This window comes from Bos grunniens, chromosome 10 (genome assembly GCF_055505025.1).
Source record: "Bos grunniens cultivar Pamir isolate PY7600 chromosome 10, Bosgru_T2T1.0, whole genome shotgun sequence".
In the NCBI taxonomy this organism is placed as follows: Eukaryota; Metazoa; Chordata; class Mammalia; order Artiodactyla; family Bovidae; genus Bos; species Bos grunniens.
In genome coordinates, this window is record NC_141174.1 from 48,480,237 (window position 1) to 48,498,463 (window position 18,227).

Below are 18,227 nucleotides of genomic sequence, written 5' to 3' on the forward strand. Positions count from 1 at the left end.
TTACTTTTTAAAAAGAAGAAGCATATTTGCATTTGATGGAAGCACATTTTGAGAATCTCTCACCCATAGTAATCAGTTCCACAGAGAAAAATGTAGCTAAATATGACTGCAGAGTAATGTTCTGTAACATGGACTAAAAAAAGTAGAGTGTATAAAATCAAACATATAGACAGGATGGACACAGAATTATCCATCAATTTATAGTATACTTAGAACCAGGATACATAAGAACAAGCTAAAAATAAAAGCATTGGAATATGGACTGTAAAGTATTAATTTATTTTGTGAGCTACACCAAATAAAGCAGTACATTTGAAATGGCACCCCACTCTAGACTTTTGCCTAGAAAATCCCATGGACGGAGGAGCCTGGTAGGCTGCAATCCATGGGGTTGCTAGAGTCGGGCATGACTGAGCGACTTCACTTTCACTTTTTACTTTCATGCATTGGAGAAGGAAATGGCAACCCACTCCAGTGTTCTTGCCTGGAGAATCCCAGGGACAGGAAGCCTGGTGGGCTGCCGTCTATGGGGTCGCACAGAGTCGGACATGACTAAAGCGACGCAGCAGCAGCAAATTGTAAAAAATAAACATACTCAGTAATTTTTCCAGAAAGAAAGACTCCACTTCAGGTAACAGTTTGAACAATAAATTCCCCTGGAAAATATTTAAAGCACATTAAATTAAAAACTCACATACTTTAGGAAAATTTTCCTACCTTTACACAATTATCAGAATATTTAAAGTTTTACCTCCATTTATTGACTGATTGTCTTCCCTGGTGGTTCAGTTGGTCAAGAATCTGCCTGCAATGTGGGAGACCTGGGTTCAATCCCTGCGTCGGGAAGATCCCCTGGAGGAGGAAATGGCAACCCCCTCCAGTATTCTTGCCTGGAGAATTCCATGGACAGAGGAGCCTGGTGGGTTACAGCCCACGGGGTCACAAAGAGTAGGACACGACTGAGTGACTAGCACTTTCACTTTCACTGACTGATTATTTCTAGAAATAGAGCATTAAGTTAAACTAAAGGCTTATCTTCCCAAAGGAATATTTTATCAGTTTATTTAGGTCTTTTTCCTCTTTTAGCTATAAACTAAACCCCATCAATAATCTAATTAATGTATTTGACCAAATAATGTTGGTTTTTACTATATATAATAGTTCAAAATTATGCTTAGTTTATTATGTTCTAGGTCCTATACAAGGCAGTCCATTTATTAAATAAAAACCATGCTTATTTAGGTCATGCAAAGGCTAAAATGAAGTGTGTTCTAGTACTGTCAAAAGTAGCACCTTAAAAAAAAAAAAAAAGCAGTTCCCTGAAGAGAGTGTCTTAAGAAAGAGATGGCCTTAGGAGTCACATTCCTTTAAAACATTTTATAAGGCGGAATCACAATATCGACTAAATAAATTCCTCTATTAATATTCTTTAATAGGAAAAAAAAAAAAAGGCAAATCACATCTCAAAGAGATGATACTGGTAACCCTATCATGACCTGAAGAGTTAACCTGGTTTTATTGTTAGTACAAGAGAGTTAGTTATAGTGAAGTATGTCTTAAGGCTTGTAAACAAAGGGAATTAGCCTAAACATTTTAGGAAAAAGGAAGCTTGTTATGTAGAACTGGATGCATGATGCCATGAAACAGTCCATTCATTAAAGTAATTTTCCTTGTTCTGAGTCCATGTCTGTCAAGCAAATTTATGATTTACCATATCAAATCTGCTTATAAAGAGAAATGAATTTTCATTTAACCTACCATGACCATGAACATCCTGTCAATTTCTGATTATTGCATTAGTAATAAGTATGTAATCTGTTTTACTTACTCTCCTGAGCCTGGTTAATATGACTCTGATCCTTGCAGATGAGTCAGTCTTGAGGGTGCTCGGGAGTCTCTGAGAGTGAGACTGAGGCAGATCAATTCAGTAACATAATGAAACACACCCTTGTTTTCAGGATTCTTAGGAGACCACATACCAACTTTTTCCCCCAGATAGTATATGCAAAAGTCCTTTCCCTTTATTCTCCACATAGATAAGGTGTGTTGGAAAAAACCTGGCTTACCAGTGCCAAGTGGTCTTTCCTTGACCAAACTCTAAACAGGCTCCTCTTAGCCACTTTTTTAATTAGGCCTCATCCTTGTGTAAGCAGATGGGGTAGGGGGTCCCTGGAGAAAAAAACCAGATATAGTTTTTGACAAAAGAGAAGTCATTTGAGGGCTAAACCATTTTGTGATCTAAGCCTGGTCACAATGCTTGACCTTGATCCAGTCTTGATAACAATGATCTTACAGGAACAAAAGAACAAAGCACTCTTACCAGGCAAGGAACAACAGTAAAGATAACAAATCAGATAATAAAGACTTCCAAGTCTGCTTCAGTGGTAACACCACTTCCCTGGTGGCTCAGATGGTAAAGTGTCTGCCTACAATGTAGGAGGCCCAGGTTTGATCCCTGGGTTGGGAAGATCCTCTGGAGAAGGAAATGGCAACCCAATCCTCTTGCCTGGAAAATCCCATGGATGGAGGACTGTGCTAGGCTACAGTCTATGGGGTTGCAAAGAGTTAGACATGACTGAGCGACTTCACTCTTTCAGTGGTAAAGATTAGCCTGAAGCAGTTTCTTGAGTTGTTTTGAAGAATTTAACCCCCCTCCAGGGCTCAGAGTTGGACCATAAAGAAGACTGAGCTCTGAAGAACTGATGCTTTTGAATTGTGGTGCTGGAAAGACTCGAGTATCCCTTGGACAGCAAGGATGTCAAATCAATCAATCCTAAAGGAGATCAACCCTAAATACTCATTGGATAGACTAATGCTGAAGCTCCAATACTCTGGCCACCTGATGCAAAGAGCTGACTCACTGAAAAAGACTCTGATGCTGGGAAAGATTGAAGGCAGGAAGAGAAGCGAACAGCAGAAGATGAGATGGTTAAATAGCACCACTGACTCAATGGACATGAATTTGAGCAAACTGTGGGAGATAGTGAAGGACAGGGGAGCCTGGTGTGCTGCAGTCCATGGGGTCACATAGAGTCAGACATGACTTAGCGGCTGAACAACAACCAGGGCTCAACCACCAGATCTACCGGAAGCTAAGGGATGATGATGTTGGACCTTTTCTGACACTCTTAACTTCAATCAGCTAGAGCTTGGAACTCTATTTACTTGGCCAACTCCAAGGAGAATTCTTTGCTCAGCGTGTTTCATGAATATGGATGCACCTTTAGCAAAAACTTCCCCAATTTTGGAGCTTGGGGGAAAGTCCCCAGTGTTCTCCTTACTTGCTGCAAGTAATAAATCTTTCCCTGTTTGACTTGGTCATGTCTAAGGACTACCATAATAATTTTTCCTTTTAACAATTTTTTACTCTAAGTTTTAATGATATCTCTATTTGGGAAGCATGCTTTTATCACAAATGAAATGGGAATGTGCATATCTCTAATTTAACTCTATCACTACTTCAGTCTAAGATAAAAGTCCCTTAACAGAAGATTTGCTCAAAAAAGGTCAAGTAGTTCATGAATACAAATGAGTATCTATTGCTTTTAAACCAAGACTTACAGGATAGGGTCAAAAATAATGACTAACTACTTAAAACTCCCTTCTACCTCCTCCAAAAATAGATCCTTTGCGCTTAGGGTAACTCTTGGGCCCAGGTTTTTGTTTCTGGTTGGGATGTAACAGGAATGAGACAGGAGGGAAGGGAACAGGGCACAACCTTTAAAAGAATGCCACAGTCATTGAGGATAGAGAAAAAACTGGTTAGAAACAACTAGGTCTAAGATGGTGGAACATTTTTGACTACCAGTAGCCCCTAAGCCTCATTATATGCTCACTGTAATACATTAACTAAATGATACAGCCACAGGCGCCATGACAGTTCTGAGGAAGACCATAAAAGGCCAAAAAGTGGGCGTGGCCCAATTGCTGGAAATCTCTGCCCTTTCTCCAAGATAGTAGGAATAATTCTCCCACTCAGTAAGCCTATGAAACTGTCCAGCCCATAAAACTAACTACTCCCACACCCAGGCACAGCTATCACCTTTTGAGGTGACCTGTATTCTGTCTATGGAATGTGCATCTCTAAATAAACCTGCTTTCACTTTACTATGACTCACTCTTGAATTCTTTCCTGCCCAAAGCCAAAGAACCTCACTTGATGGGCTGTCCCTGGGACTCACTGAGACCCGGGACGTGACCATCCTCTCATGCCCCGTTTTTCCTGCAATAGGAAGAGCCTGAGAAAAGACTAGTTAAAGTATTGGTTGGTTAAAGTATTCTGAATGTCAAACTGGAACATGATATACAGAAGAACCACCTTTTTTGTTTTTTCATACTTAAGATAAAAGTTCATTTTTCTCCCACATAACAGACAAATGGTTCAGGATGGGTAAGCAGATCTGATTTGCAAAGTCATTCTGGGACCTAAGTTGATGGGTTATCTCGGCCACCGTTAACATGAGACTTCCATCTCTGGGTCTACAGTGACTCCATTTCCCAGAGAAACACCTTTACTTTGGTCACATTTATTTTTAAAAATAAAAACAAACCAGGGCTGTTTGTAAGAAAAAGCAATCCTACCTCACCAGAAGGTCTGATAACTGGGCAGGACTGCTACAGAAGCTATCAAGAGTTGCTTTATAGAAGTAAAAGTTTCAAGGTTGCTGAACTAGGATACATATTTACATATGTATACTTACTTACATATACTTACATACATACTTACATTTTTACATATGTATACTTACTTACATATACTTACATACACACTTACATATTCAAAAAAGTATTACATCTTTTTTCTAAAAAAAAGACTGTTTTATGATCTACTTGAATGACATCTGACGACCAAATACTGTAAAACTTATTCCTAAAAATTTTGTGGGTTTTTTTCCCCTAAAAAAAAACCCTAAATATAATCACAGAGAATTGTGACAACTGTTAGATGCAAAAGGGAAGCTGTGCTGGTTTTGCTTAACACTTGCATCATCAAGTGACACAACACAACTGGTGGTGCAATCCAGTGCCAGTATCACAATGTTTTAAGTTAACATTTTCACCTTTGCAGTCTTTTTTTTTTTTTCCTGGTATACTTGACAGTACTAGAAAACAATCTTACTAGAAAAATCATCATCAGATAGTATTATAAGATATGATCCATGCTTTGGCTACACTCCCTACAGCTGAAGATAAGGTTTTCCAAACAGCTGTTTTATTAATACTAAGGTAAACTAGTCTAACCTAAAACAACAGGTAGTGGAGCAGTATTCTTTTAAAAGAAGGTTCTGTGCATTTGGAAACTAAGTGGAAACATCAATATTGATTATACCAAGGCCAAGCATTCAGACAATTAAATTGTGTATTTAATACAAACAAAAATATTTTATAAACATAATCTTTTATTTAAAACTTCTTGTTAAAAATGAATCAGTAAGTGTCCTGGTAATCACATCAACAAATATATTGTTAGTTATAAGGGCAAGCTGAATTCAGTAACAAAAAAAATCCTGTAGTAATATGAAACAAATAATTTAAACAATTATTCCTATTTTGACTTACTTATTCAAAAACCATTCAAATCAAACATTTCATTTTCTACAGATTTATAATACTCTGCCCTCTATGGAACTAAAGGCAAAGTGATTCTGTATAATCAGCCATAATATGCACAGATTTCTAATGCCTCCAGTTATTTTGTTAAACTTAGAACAATACCTAGTTGCTTCTTGTAGTCATTTAGATTCTAGTTCTGTTCCTTGAATTATATTCCGAATCTTCTCAGCATCATTTTGTACAATTTTGTTGGATGGATCAATCTTAAGAGCAGCTTCATAATCCTGTAGGCCTATATTTATATAGCAATGATGATCAATAAAATATTTTCTAAGTACCTGTGTTATCTAGACAACATTTTTTAAAAAAAAAAAAAAAATCGTTAAATCCATGGTTCAGCGTAAGTAATAGGTTTTAGTCAGATTCCCAGTTTCACATACATGGTCTAGACTAAAAAAATTTTTAAGTAATTTCAGAAATAATTATAATGATTTTAACCAAGATTCAGTAAGAAACAGTAATTTTAAACTGAAATACAAATAAGCTAACAGCTTAAACTCATTAAAGCATGAACAGACTCAAAACTCATATATCAAAAGGACATTTTTATCACCTCAATTAAAAAGTAATTAATGTCATCATTTCAAAATTCTAGATCCTAAAACTTAATTTTGGTAGACTTAATCCATACTTTATATAACTCATAGACTATAGTTTGTACTTTTTTTTGTAGTTATCCTATCTATAAAGTTTCTTTGTGAAAAATTGGTTAAAAAGGAAAGCATTGTAGACTGGATGTTAAAAATATATAACTGAATCTAAATCTTTACCAAAAAAATCAGTGGGAAGAATTTCTTTGTGAATAACTCTGGTGGCTCAGCGGTAAAGAATCCGCCTGCAATGCATGAGACACAGGTTTGATCCCTGGGTTGGGAAGATCCCCTGGAGAAGGAAATGGCAACCCACTCCAGTATTTTCATCTGGGAAATCCCACGGAGAGAGGAACCTGGCAGGCTACAGTCCATGTGGTCACAAGAGTTGGACACAAATTAGGGACTAAACCACCAACCACGAAGGAAACTTGCGTTCCAGGTGCTATGGATTTGACATTCCACTTCAGGCAAATCACTTAGAATGTCCCAAGCCTCCATTTTCTCATCTTTAAAATGAAGGTTCAATAAAGTCTTTAAGTTCAAAAAAGTCTATGATGCTGTAATTCCTAAAGAATGCTTACAGTGTTTCATTCCTGTCTTGATAATTCTTATCCTCATGAAGCTGGGTATGACTCAAAGAAAGGATAGGCACATAAACCTAATTTGGATGCTTTGGTTAGAAAAATCTAAAAATGACAGAAACAAGTCAGAAATAGAAAACTTTATAAGCTAGAGCCCATTTCCTGGCAAGACATTATCAGGAATTAGGCCTTTAGGTCTTAAATGAAAAGAAACTGAACTGGTATCTGGGTGGGGGGGTATGAGAAGAGCATTGAAGATAAAACTCTGGGACAACATGAATAACTGCAAATAGTTCTTAAATACATTAAAAACGAAAAACAAAAGAAATTAAAACACTAAAAATCAAATAAATATGGCTTCTACATACATGGGACTGAATTAAAAACCTTAGTACATTCTCACAAAAATAAGCAATTGCTCATGCACTGTGCTACATCAATTGTTTCTGAGCTTATGCATGTATGTATGTATGTATGTCCTGGAGTAGGAAATGGCAAATCACTCCAGTATTCTTGCCTAGAAAATTTCATGGACAGAGGAGCCTCGTGGGCTACAGTCCATGGGGTCAAAGAGAGTTAGACACAACTGAGCATGCATATGTATGTATGTGCTATCTGTGTGTCTGACCAAAGAAGCTAATTTTTAAAATTTCCATTATGTCTTAAATGATTCATTTATATCCTTTATCACACATTTTTTCTACAAAAAGTTGTCTGATATTACAGCATCTCCTAGACCTAGGGAGATGTTTATAACTTGCATTAATTCCCTTCTACAACGATTTTTAAAAATATTTCAAGTCATCTTTTGCCAGATAAATTACAAAGAATTAAATGCTAAAAGTATAAAATAATGGAGTCTCTTGAATAATGGCAATGACATTTTTTTTCAGAGTATAATCTGGATCTTAAAGCATTTCATCTCTTACCTTCGACATACAATTCTAGTTGACAGAATGCTGTTCCACGACGTATGTGTGCCTTCATTCTTGCATTAGCATTGTCTGCAACAGGTGGTGTCAATATTTCTAGTGCCTTACAGAAAAAATAGGGAAAAACATAATTTCCCATTTTAAACTTGAGCAAAAACAAGATAAAATTCAACTTTAAAACAAGCCTCAGGCCCTCACCCACCTAAATTTTTGGCTTAACTGGACAGGAATTTATCAAATATATACATTTACGTTGAACAATTTTAGGACTTGTTTGATTGTTCCTATATGAGATTCACTCCCTTGCCCCCAGACTTATGTTTTGGTTTATCATTTGAAACCTTTACAGCAGAGATGGTTAAATAGCATTAATTTAGTTAATGTTATTAATTCTAATAATAAACATAACTATATATAATGCTTTTATATTCAAATTTGGTGATTCAGTTTATTCATTCATTCAGTAAATATTTGTACATGAAATTGTGCTAGTAAAATGAAAACTGGATCTTGAAAATATTATCAGATCTTCAATAACTTAATGAGATTGAAGTATGAGGACTTAACTGTTTCCTCCATATCCTCAATCTCAAGGAGACACGTAACAGATTTTGCATGTGAGTTTCCCTTAAAATGTTACTTTGATATGGAAAAAAAAAGGAAAAACTAGAAGTTTAAGATAATGACATGTTATTTGCAATGGTAATTAGGATATACTAAGTTACTCTGAAAATGGAAAAATGATTATGGAGATATTCTTTTATTGTGCAAGCTGTAGTTACATCAAGTCTCTTTCTGTCTCCCATTGTCTCCAAAACTTTATTAAGAAAAAAGATGGGTACAAAATGATTACCATTTACTAATTTCCTTTTGAACTTCAACTGATACGCTAAGGCAATTGATAAGGTATCTCTAATCTAACTTGAAGTCTCAAACTACACCAGTAACTTATCCATAAAAAAATTTTTTTTCAGTAAAAATATGTAATAAGCAATGTAATAAAAATAAAAATCATTGCATCTCAATTATTTAAATTTACCCAACAAAAGATAAAGCCATCATTTCAATCAATAATGGGAGCAGAGAAATTTTAAAGCAATATATATAAATAGATACACATACCTTAGAAGAATCTTCGATAGCCTTGTGTAAGTTTTTCAGTTTTAGGTGGCAAGCAGCCCGATTCAAATACAGTAGTGGAATCTTATTATTTAGTCTTATGGCTAAGTTGTATGCATTAATAGCTGCCAAATAGTTTTCTGTTGCAAACAATTTGCTAATGAGACAAAAACATAAAAGAAAAACAATCTAAGACTGAAACAGAAACACAGAAATACTATCTAATTATATCTGGCAGAGGGGATGGATGGCTGACCTCTCTTTCCGTTCCTTGAATCATACTCTGGACATGGCACTAACGTACCTATCCTCCAAACATCAGCATGTAATCTGAAGGGGACTGGCCTCACCTCCACCTCCAAGGGCAGTTAATTAGTAACTTAAGCCAGTAGGCATATTTCCATCCTTCTTGCTACAATGATTGACACGGGATGGATTTTTGACCTAAACTGCGTTTTCAGAATGAAGCCTGTGATTTTATATTACCAAAGTTGGAGAGCGAAAAATTGGGAAAACGCCCCCTGCTGGATACAAATGTAGAAAGCACACAAGTCAAAATTGCTGACGGTTTTGAAACTGTGGGAGGAGCCAGCACTAGAATAAAGCTAATACTATGGAATTATGAAAAGGATAATAAGGCAGAAGGAAACTCGAGTTCTTAGTGATACAGTTAAGCTGCTGGATCAAGCTTTAACCAACAAGTAACACACCTTTAGTTTTTTAGTTATGTAAGCAAATAAATTCCTTTAAATATTGCTATGCCTGTGCATGCTCAGTAGTGTCTGACTCTTTGTGACCCTGTGGACTGTAGCCCATCAAGCTCCTCTGTCAGGAAATTTTCCAGGCAAGAATACCAGAGTGGGTTGCCATTTCCTCCTCCAGGGGATCTTCCTGATCCAGGGACTGAACCCACATCTGTGTTTCCACATCTGTGTAAAGGTGGATTCTTTACCCACTGAGCCATCCTTTAAACATTAAGCCAGTTTAAATTGGGTTTCTCAGTTACTTGCAAACGAAAGCATTCTAATAAATACACTCTTTCAGTTCAAATCTCCCCAAATTCTCTTCAAATAAAGATATATACATAATTAAAAGATTTATTTAAAACATAATTTCTTTTCTGTTTTTTATGTACAATTCCTAGTATTTTGAAAAATACATAAACATAAGGAAAATTAAAAGTCTTTGCCAAATATTAAAAGTGCCATATAAACAACATTTAGTATTCATTTCCAGCAACTGTACTATATACACTTCACAATTTTAGAATATTAAACACAATGACTTCAAAAGCAGACCCATAAAAGCACCCTGCAAATCATGAATAAAAGGTAAAAGGACACCACAGTGACATCTAACCTAAGTCTGACTCAAGTTTAAAATAACCTGCACAAACCAGAAAAGCTAATTCTGTGGGAACATTTACATTTCTGAAATGTCTCATATCAGCTAGGATGCTTCTGACCACAAGTAACAGAACCTCAACTCAAACTGGTTTAAACAAGGAAGGAAACAGATCACCTCACATTAAACTAGCTTAGAGGGAAAGGATCCAGGCCCCATGTGATCAGTAGCACATGGGTCTTATCAAGGCCTCAGGTTCCTGCTTCATCCTGGGGCTGGTTTTCCTCATGCGTGGCTCAAAGAGCCACACTCAGGCACGATATTCATTAAAAGAAAATAAGACAGTATCTTCTGGTATATGCTTCTTGAAATCAAGAAAACCTTGCCAGAAATCTCCCAGTTTACCACCTTTCCCAAATCTCATGGATCAAAAATACCAAGCCTTAAAAAGTATTTTGCCTTAAAAAAAACCTACCAGTTTCTCTTGTTCTCAGTCCTTCCACCCATTCTCTTTCTCCAATTTCATTCCTAAGTTCTATACACTGCTGTTTGGAAAGTTCTTTAAATAATTCAACAATATGACCATCTTTCCATGTTAACAAATACAGAAATATACTATTTTCACAGAGATTTTCACAGAGGTTCCCTCATTTGTGCAAGGATTTCTAAAACCAGTCTGTTCCTACTGATGGACACTCACGTGTCTTGTTTCCCAATATTCAGCTTTTATAAACAATACTGTAATAAACATTACTGTGTACACACACACACATATATATAATACACACACCAGCAGTGTAATGACAATAATCTTGATATGCTGCAGTCAATCCAGAATTTATTCCTGTCTATGTGACCCTAAGTCACATAGATAAGGTCTACACGCCTAAACAAAATAGGGACTCTGTCAGCAAGGATAAAAGGAGACAATAAACGTTGGTTAGATAATCTCTTGTGTCCACTACAAACCTTCTTTTTAAATTAATTAACATTTAATTCTAAAATTTACCATTTTAACCATTTTGAAGTGTACAGTTTAGTGGCATTAAACACATAAACACTTAACACGCTTTCGTACAACCATCACCACCCTTCATATCTAGAATGTTTTTATCTCCCCCAAACAAAACTCTGTTGAATTTAAGCCAAGGGATGAAATGCATTCATCTCCAGAGGCTTTGTTTCATGCTAGGCTTTTGCAGAAGGAAATGGCAACCCACTCCAGTGTTCTTGCCTGGAGAACCCCAGGGACGGGGGAGCCTGGTTGGCTGCCGTCTATGGGGTCACATGGAGTCGGACACGACTGAAGTGACTTAGCAGCAGCAGCAGCAGCCTTCTTATTTACACAGACGTAAACAGTCCAACTGTCCTTTACTGTGTTTAAACTCATGAAACAGTTGTTCACAGAAGTGTTGAGGTGGACAAGCATTCCAAGTTTGAGAAAACTGTTCATGAGCTTGTATCTACATACTACTATATAAAAAAGAGAGTAAGAGCCTACTGTACAACACAAGGAACTCTACTCAATACTCTGTAATGACCTATATGGGGAAAGAATCTAAAAAAGAGTGAATATATGTATATGTATAACTGACTCACTTTGCTGTACATCTCAAACTAACACAACACTCTAAACATCTGTATGCCAATCAAAATTTAAAAAAAAGAACCACTGTAGGAGGTTTAATAGGAAGAAATATGAAATATTAAACATTTTCAATGTTTGCATATATATTAAACTATAAATGCAATGAACATTATATTCCTAAAAGTTTAACACCAATACAAACATTCAACAAAGTATAATTTGTTTTACGACTTTCACAATGGTTCTGAACTCAGAAATAGCTGAATTTCAAAAGGAAAAGGGGAAAAAAATAAACCTCAATGTTAGGGGCAGTAGCATTTGAACAACAAATTTAAATACAGAAGCTAATAACCAGGAAGTCTCGCCTGATGGCTCCAAATAAAGCAATGACAGTGAAAAGAATTATGCACAAATACTCATTCAAAACATACTGAGTCCTTATGGTACTGCCTATACAGAAAAACAGAAGAGATGTGGACAACTGCAAACACTACCGTCATTTTTACAATGATTGATTGGTTTCCACTGTAAAGAAAGAAACATCATGATTGGCAATAGCCAGAAAGGCCAAACATTTTGAGCAACAGTTGAACATAAGAGCAGCCATAAATTAGAAAGAAGCAATTTGGACGGAAGTAAAGAAAGAGACAGTAAAAGAAGTTAAAGAAATCAAAAGCAGTGGGGCTTAGAAACAGCAGTGGAGGCCAGGAGTAATACATATTCTAACAGAAGACACAACAGCTCTGTTTGGTGGGCAATAAGAACTGTAACAGCACCTACCGCTCCAAAGATTTTGAAGGTCCTTGTTTCTCTCAACATCTTATATGGGTAGAAAACATTCTTGGTATTTCAAGAGCTTCTAAAACTGAGTATTACTGCATCTTAGTGAAGGAACATCAATCAGTACAATTTAGCACTCAGGATGGAAGGAGGAAAAGGATGCTGTACAACTAAATAATATGACAAGTTAGGCCATAATGGTGACTGCACTGCAATTGAATATTCTGGGTTGTAAAATGCATACAATCAATCAACAAACAAAATCATAATTATGTCAAGTTATTTTAGAATATGGATTCTAAACTTCAAGTCAGGCAAAAGACAGTATAAGAAAACTGTCTTATCTCTACAAACAAACAGACTTGTAAAAAATGCAGGAGAGCAAGGCAGATTTGGCAGATCTGTTCTGAAAGTAGGCAGATCCAAGAGGATACTGGGAGACAATTCTCCATGGGTCTTTTATGTTCTTGCATGTCATATGTCAACAGATGCACTGAGGGCTTTTGCTTGGGACTATCTTTTCATAGATGTTTGTATAGTGGACATCCTTGGATGACAGAGACATGGTCTCTCTCTGAGGCAAATAATAGATTTGTTTGCTGTTCAGTATAATAAAGATATTATCACCCTGTGAGGCAAAAGTTGGACAGGTTTGCTTATAAGACTCTTGTAAAAAACTGCATTCCTTAAGCTTGGCCTTCTCAGCTCTGGGACAAACCTACTTTGTGTACAGCATCCACTTGGGTCCACTTCTGCATTGCCCTATGGGATTTCAGGCACAGAAGGAACTAACATGAAGGTTATACTGTGTGACATGCCTTGAATAATAAAGTCCTTCGTGTTTGACTCAAGAGTCTCCTGACTTCTGCCAGCATCTGTGAAACTGTGGTAAGCTAATTCTTCACAGTTCTTGCCAGGGCATGGATCCAAACCGAAGTACCAGAAAGAAATTCAATCTGGCAAGCAGAACCATATCCTGTGTTGGGAGAAATTGGTAACAGGTGGTTAACAATCAGCATCAAAAAGTTCAACATGAAGTAAAAGGATATCCAGACAGGCAGGCAGAGTCCAGCTACAGAAAATTCACAAACGGCAAGCAAACAGGGATTCAGACTGGCACAAGTTGGTACCAGGTGAGTCAGTGAGCAAATGGCAGGTTCCTACACACAATGCTGGGGTTCAGAAGCAGAATTAACCTGAGTGGCAAGAGAAAAAGTAAAAGCAAATCACAGCCTCAGTCTTAAAAGGACTGGAGGATTAGGCAAGTTATTAATGCTGGCACTTAGGCCAAGAGAAAAAAAAGGAAAATTCAGACACTAGAACTAGTATAGGTAATTTTATGTCGTGACAATAATATGCTGCTGGGTGCTACTAGATTCCAGAATTACATATCTTTAGTTTCCTCCTATCTAACAGTATAATTTGCTGTACAGAGTGAGGTATGCAAATGGTATTCAAGTAGGCCTACGTCATGAGAAGAAGAAACTTTAGTCTGTGGTTAAGACAGTCCAAAAAAACTCATGCTAAAACTCAAGTACAGACTAACATAGGTGGGATAAAACAACGATCATGCTAACCTTACATGACTAAAAGTGTCTGGAAGGGTAGTTATTAGTTATTCACAGATTCTGAGTCATGTAAGGCTGTTAAATAACAACACACCATGTGAACATCTAAATTAGAGCCAGAGACTGTTTTATGTGAAATTTCTCACTAAAAAGCTATCTGGTACAATGTTAATTGCAAAAGGTAAAATGTTTTCATGAACAAATAAAATTACCTTAGTTGATTTATTTTCCTGAAATGTAGATTTGGCATTTAAACTAAAGACCGGCAGTAAAAGACTAGGTAAAGAAAAATGAAAACATTCTATGGCTTTTTCTCTTTTGAGAAAGGGTAGACTCAAAAGAGTCTCTTTTGAGTAGATACAATCCCGTGAAGAGTTTTCTCAAATGACTGTTCTTTTGGAAAGCTTGTCCACTCCTACCCTTTGTGAACAAGTGTCCTGTGAGTTTAAACACAATAGAGGACAGTTGGACTGTTTATGCCAGTGTAAATATAGAAGGCTAACGTGAAACAAAGCCTCTGGAGATGAAAGCATTTCATCCTTTGTCTTAAATCCAACACTGCTTCTGAATGGCGTCTATTACGTCTGTTTCTATATTCTGTACTGTGTTACATGGCTAAAGAGGATACATTTCTCTCTAATAATTACTACCTTTCCTTTTATCTGTTCATACTTGGCACTATGATTAGCTGTACTTTGTTTCTCTGGATGTCACTAGTTACTAAGTTTTCTTCCATCTCTCCTCATTTTTAACTCTCCTATTTTGCCTCTCTTTGTACCTAACTGTCGGCAACACTTTACAGCATTATCTTTTAGGATTTTAAATAGCTCAGCTGGAATTCCATCACCTCTACTAGCTTTGTTCATAGTAATGCTTCCTTTGGGACTTTGCCATCTTTACCCTACATCCTAACTGGTACAAAAAACCAACAGAGACTAAGATGATTATAATTTACCAGTCACACTTCACCACAATCAAGTACACTTTTTTGCACTAGGGTGTTACCAATTCAAGGCTTTTGCCAGTTGTCATATGCACACACACTTCTTTCGCTGTACCTGTGAGCAAAATTCCAACACTAGCTCAATGATCTCATCTGTCCTTTCCATTCAAATCGAAATCACATCACTGGTATATCAGAAATAACCAGGGCTTCCCTGGTGGCTCAGTGGTAAAGAATCCTCCTGCCGATGCAGGAGACACAGGTTTGATCCGTGATCTGGGAAGATCCCACATGCTGTGGAGCAACTAAGCCCGTGTACCACAACTACTGAGCCTGTGTTCTAGAGCCCATGAGCTGCAACTACTGAAGCCCACACACCCTGGAGCTCACACTCCACAGAAAGAGATGCCACCGCTATGAGAAGCCTGAACACCGCAACTAGAGAGTAACCTGCACGTTGCAGCTAGAGAGTAGCCCCCACTCACTGCAACTAGAGAAAGCCCATGCAGCAGTGGAGACCCAGCACAGCCAAAACATAAACATATAAATAAATACATTTACCTATAAAAAAGAAATAAAACCGGACTACACACTGTCTAGGCCCATTTAGCCAGTCCCAGCACCATAACACATTGTGTGTGCCAAAGGACTTTCTAACTGTCCAACAACCTGTAATCTTCGGGCACTGATCAAAAAGCAGCTGCTTCTTTGCCCTCACATGAAAGTTCACATTTGCTGGTTTTTCCTGTTCTCATCCCCCTTTATTCCTTTACACTTTCTTACTTGTGATCCAAGCATAAATGACTCCAACTCCCACCCCCATCGTTTCTTAATCCTTAATTTTTCCACACAATGCTTCTTAAAGTATACCCGGCTCTCTCTGGAGGGCAGTGCTATATCTACCACCTTCTCTACGGAGGATTCCCTCCCCATATCACGGGAGGGGCTAGGACCATAGGCATTCTCCAGACTCACTTCTGCCAAGTTCCAAGCTGTAACTCTCCTTTAATAAAAAAAAAAAAAATCATCATCCTTTAGGACTCTGGCATCTTTACTCTATAACCTCTGGTCACTGTCATCTAACTGGCTTTTTAAAATCATTCTTCTCTTATTCACTGAAGTCTTTGATACCTGGCTCCCAGCATCTGTTTCCAACCCAATTCATGCCATAATTCCAGAAGATTCTAAAGTTTAGGTATATGACCCATTTATCCGTTTAGCCCTGAAATACCTGGGACTCCTTAACTCAAGGTGGCAAGAATACAGAAGAAATATACAAAAAAGGTCTTAATGACCCAGGTAACCAGGATGGCATGGTCTGGTCACTCACCTAGATAGAGCCAGACATTCTGGAATAGAAGGTCAAGTGGGCCTTAGGAAGTATTACTACGAACAAAGCTAGTGGAGGTGATGGAAATCCTGCTGAGCTATTTCAAATCCTAAAAGATGACGCTGTTAAAGTGTTGCACTCAATATGCCAGCAAATTTGGAAAGCTCAGCAGTGGCTTCAAGACTGGAAAAGGTCAGTTTTCATTTCAATCCCAAAGAAGGGCAATGCCAAAGAATGTTCAAAATACCATACAGTTGCGCTCATTTCATATCCCAGCAAAGTAATGCTCAAAATCCTTCACGCTAGGCTTCAGCAGGATATGAACCAAGAACTTCCAGATGTACAAGTTCCATCACTTCACAGCAAATAGAAGGGGAAAAAAAGGAAAACGGTGACAGACTTTATTTTCTTGGGCTCCAAAATCAGTGGACGATTATTGCATCCATGAAATTAAAAGATGCTTGCTTCTTTTAAGGAAAGGACAAAAGGAAAGAAAGCTCTGACAAACCTAGACAGCATATTAAACAGCAGAGACATCACTTTGCCAACAAAGGTCCATCTAGTCAAAGTTATGGTTTTTCCCGTAGTCATGTACCGATGTGAGAGTTGTGCCATAAAGAAGGCTGATCACCGAAGAATCGATGCTTGTGAATTGTGGTGCTCGAGAAGACTCTTTATAGTTCCTTGGGCTGCAAGGAGATCAAATCAGTCAATGCTAAAGGAGATCAACCCTGAGTATTCATTGGAAGGACTTATGCTGAAGCTGAAGTTCCAATACTTGGGCTACCTGATGTGAAGAGCTAGCTGACTCACTGGAAAAGACCCTGATGCTAGGAAAGACTGAGGGCAAGAGAAGAAGGGGGTGACAGAGGATGAGATGGTTGGATAGCATCACCAGTTCAATGACATGAATTTGAGCAAACTCTGGGAGACAGTGGAAGACAGAGGAGCCTGGCATGCTGCAGTCCATGGGGTTGCAGCCAGACACAACTCACTGGCTAAACAATAACAACCTTAACTCAAATGACCTTTCCTTCACTTTTGCTACCCACTCCAGGACCACCTCCTGGACTTGTCATCACCTGATCTGCACTACTTCACTGATATCAAACTCTGGAATCCCAGTCACTGACTAGAACTTTCTATCCTGCAAACTATCCCTTCATCAATCTTCAACCTTATAGTGTCCTCTAATGTCTTAACTGCTCCATTTTTCCTTAGTCCACTGGGTCACTATGGCATCTATTCCTTTCTAACCCAGCCTAGATTTCTATTTTTAAAAAATAGATTATTTTTTATTTTTTTGGCCATGCTGCACAGCATGTGGGATCTTAGTTCCAGGTCAGGGATCAAACCCGAGCCTCTTGCATTGGAAGCACAGAGTCTTAACCACTGGATTGCTTGGCTAGTCCCCCAGCCTAGATGTCACAGCTAGATATCTAAGCTATTTTTCCAATCTGGTCCTTTGTACTACTAGTCTTCTGTTGTACTTGTCCATCAAAATTCCAATCTTGGTGCAATAATCTACTCTTAAATCTGAAACACTAAACACTATTTAGAAGATAAATCACAGAGCTGTGCTGAATAACATCTGCATGAATTCATGCTCTCTAACCTAGTAGAGATCTCAATAGTGCCCACTAAGCAATTTTTGTTAGAAATTTATCTAGTTTCCCATTTGTCTTCACTTTCTTTCCTTCCACCTCAGAAAATCAGTTCAGTTCAGTCGCTCAGTCCTGTCCAACTCTTTGTGACCCCACGGACTGCAGCACACCAGGCTTCCCTGTCCATCACCAACTACCAGGGTTTACTCAAACTCATGTCCATTGAGTCAGT

At 37.7% G+C, this 18,227-nt stretch overlaps 1 protein-coding gene across 7 annotated transcripts in view; it reads right to left on the reverse strand.

Moving 5' to 3' along the window:
* DNAAF4 (dynein axonemal assembly factor 4) overlaps positions 1-18,227 on the reverse strand; it is an 85,950-nt gene that overhangs the window by 12,463 nt on the left and 55,260 nt on the right. For 2 of the 7 annotated variants that reach the window (XR_015134555.1, XM_086321055.1), the window contains 3 exons: positions 8,842-8,995; positions 7,717-7,822; positions 5,382-5,845 (listed from right to left, as the gene is read on the reverse strand). Coding sequence is in view for 4 of the 7 variants with exons in the window: in XM_086321055.1 (XP_086177181.1) it covers positions 5,733-5,845; positions 7,717-7,822; positions 8,842-8,995 (373 nt within the window). In the remaining 3 variants the exon portion in view is untranslated. Of the gene's footprint in view, positions 1-2,066; positions 2,170-5,381; positions 6,713-7,716; positions 7,823-8,841; positions 8,996-12,550; positions 13,747-18,227 lie in introns of those variants that run through there. The other 5 variants (XM_086321056.1, XR_015134554.1, XR_015134553.1 and 2 more) reach the window with 5 other exon arrangements.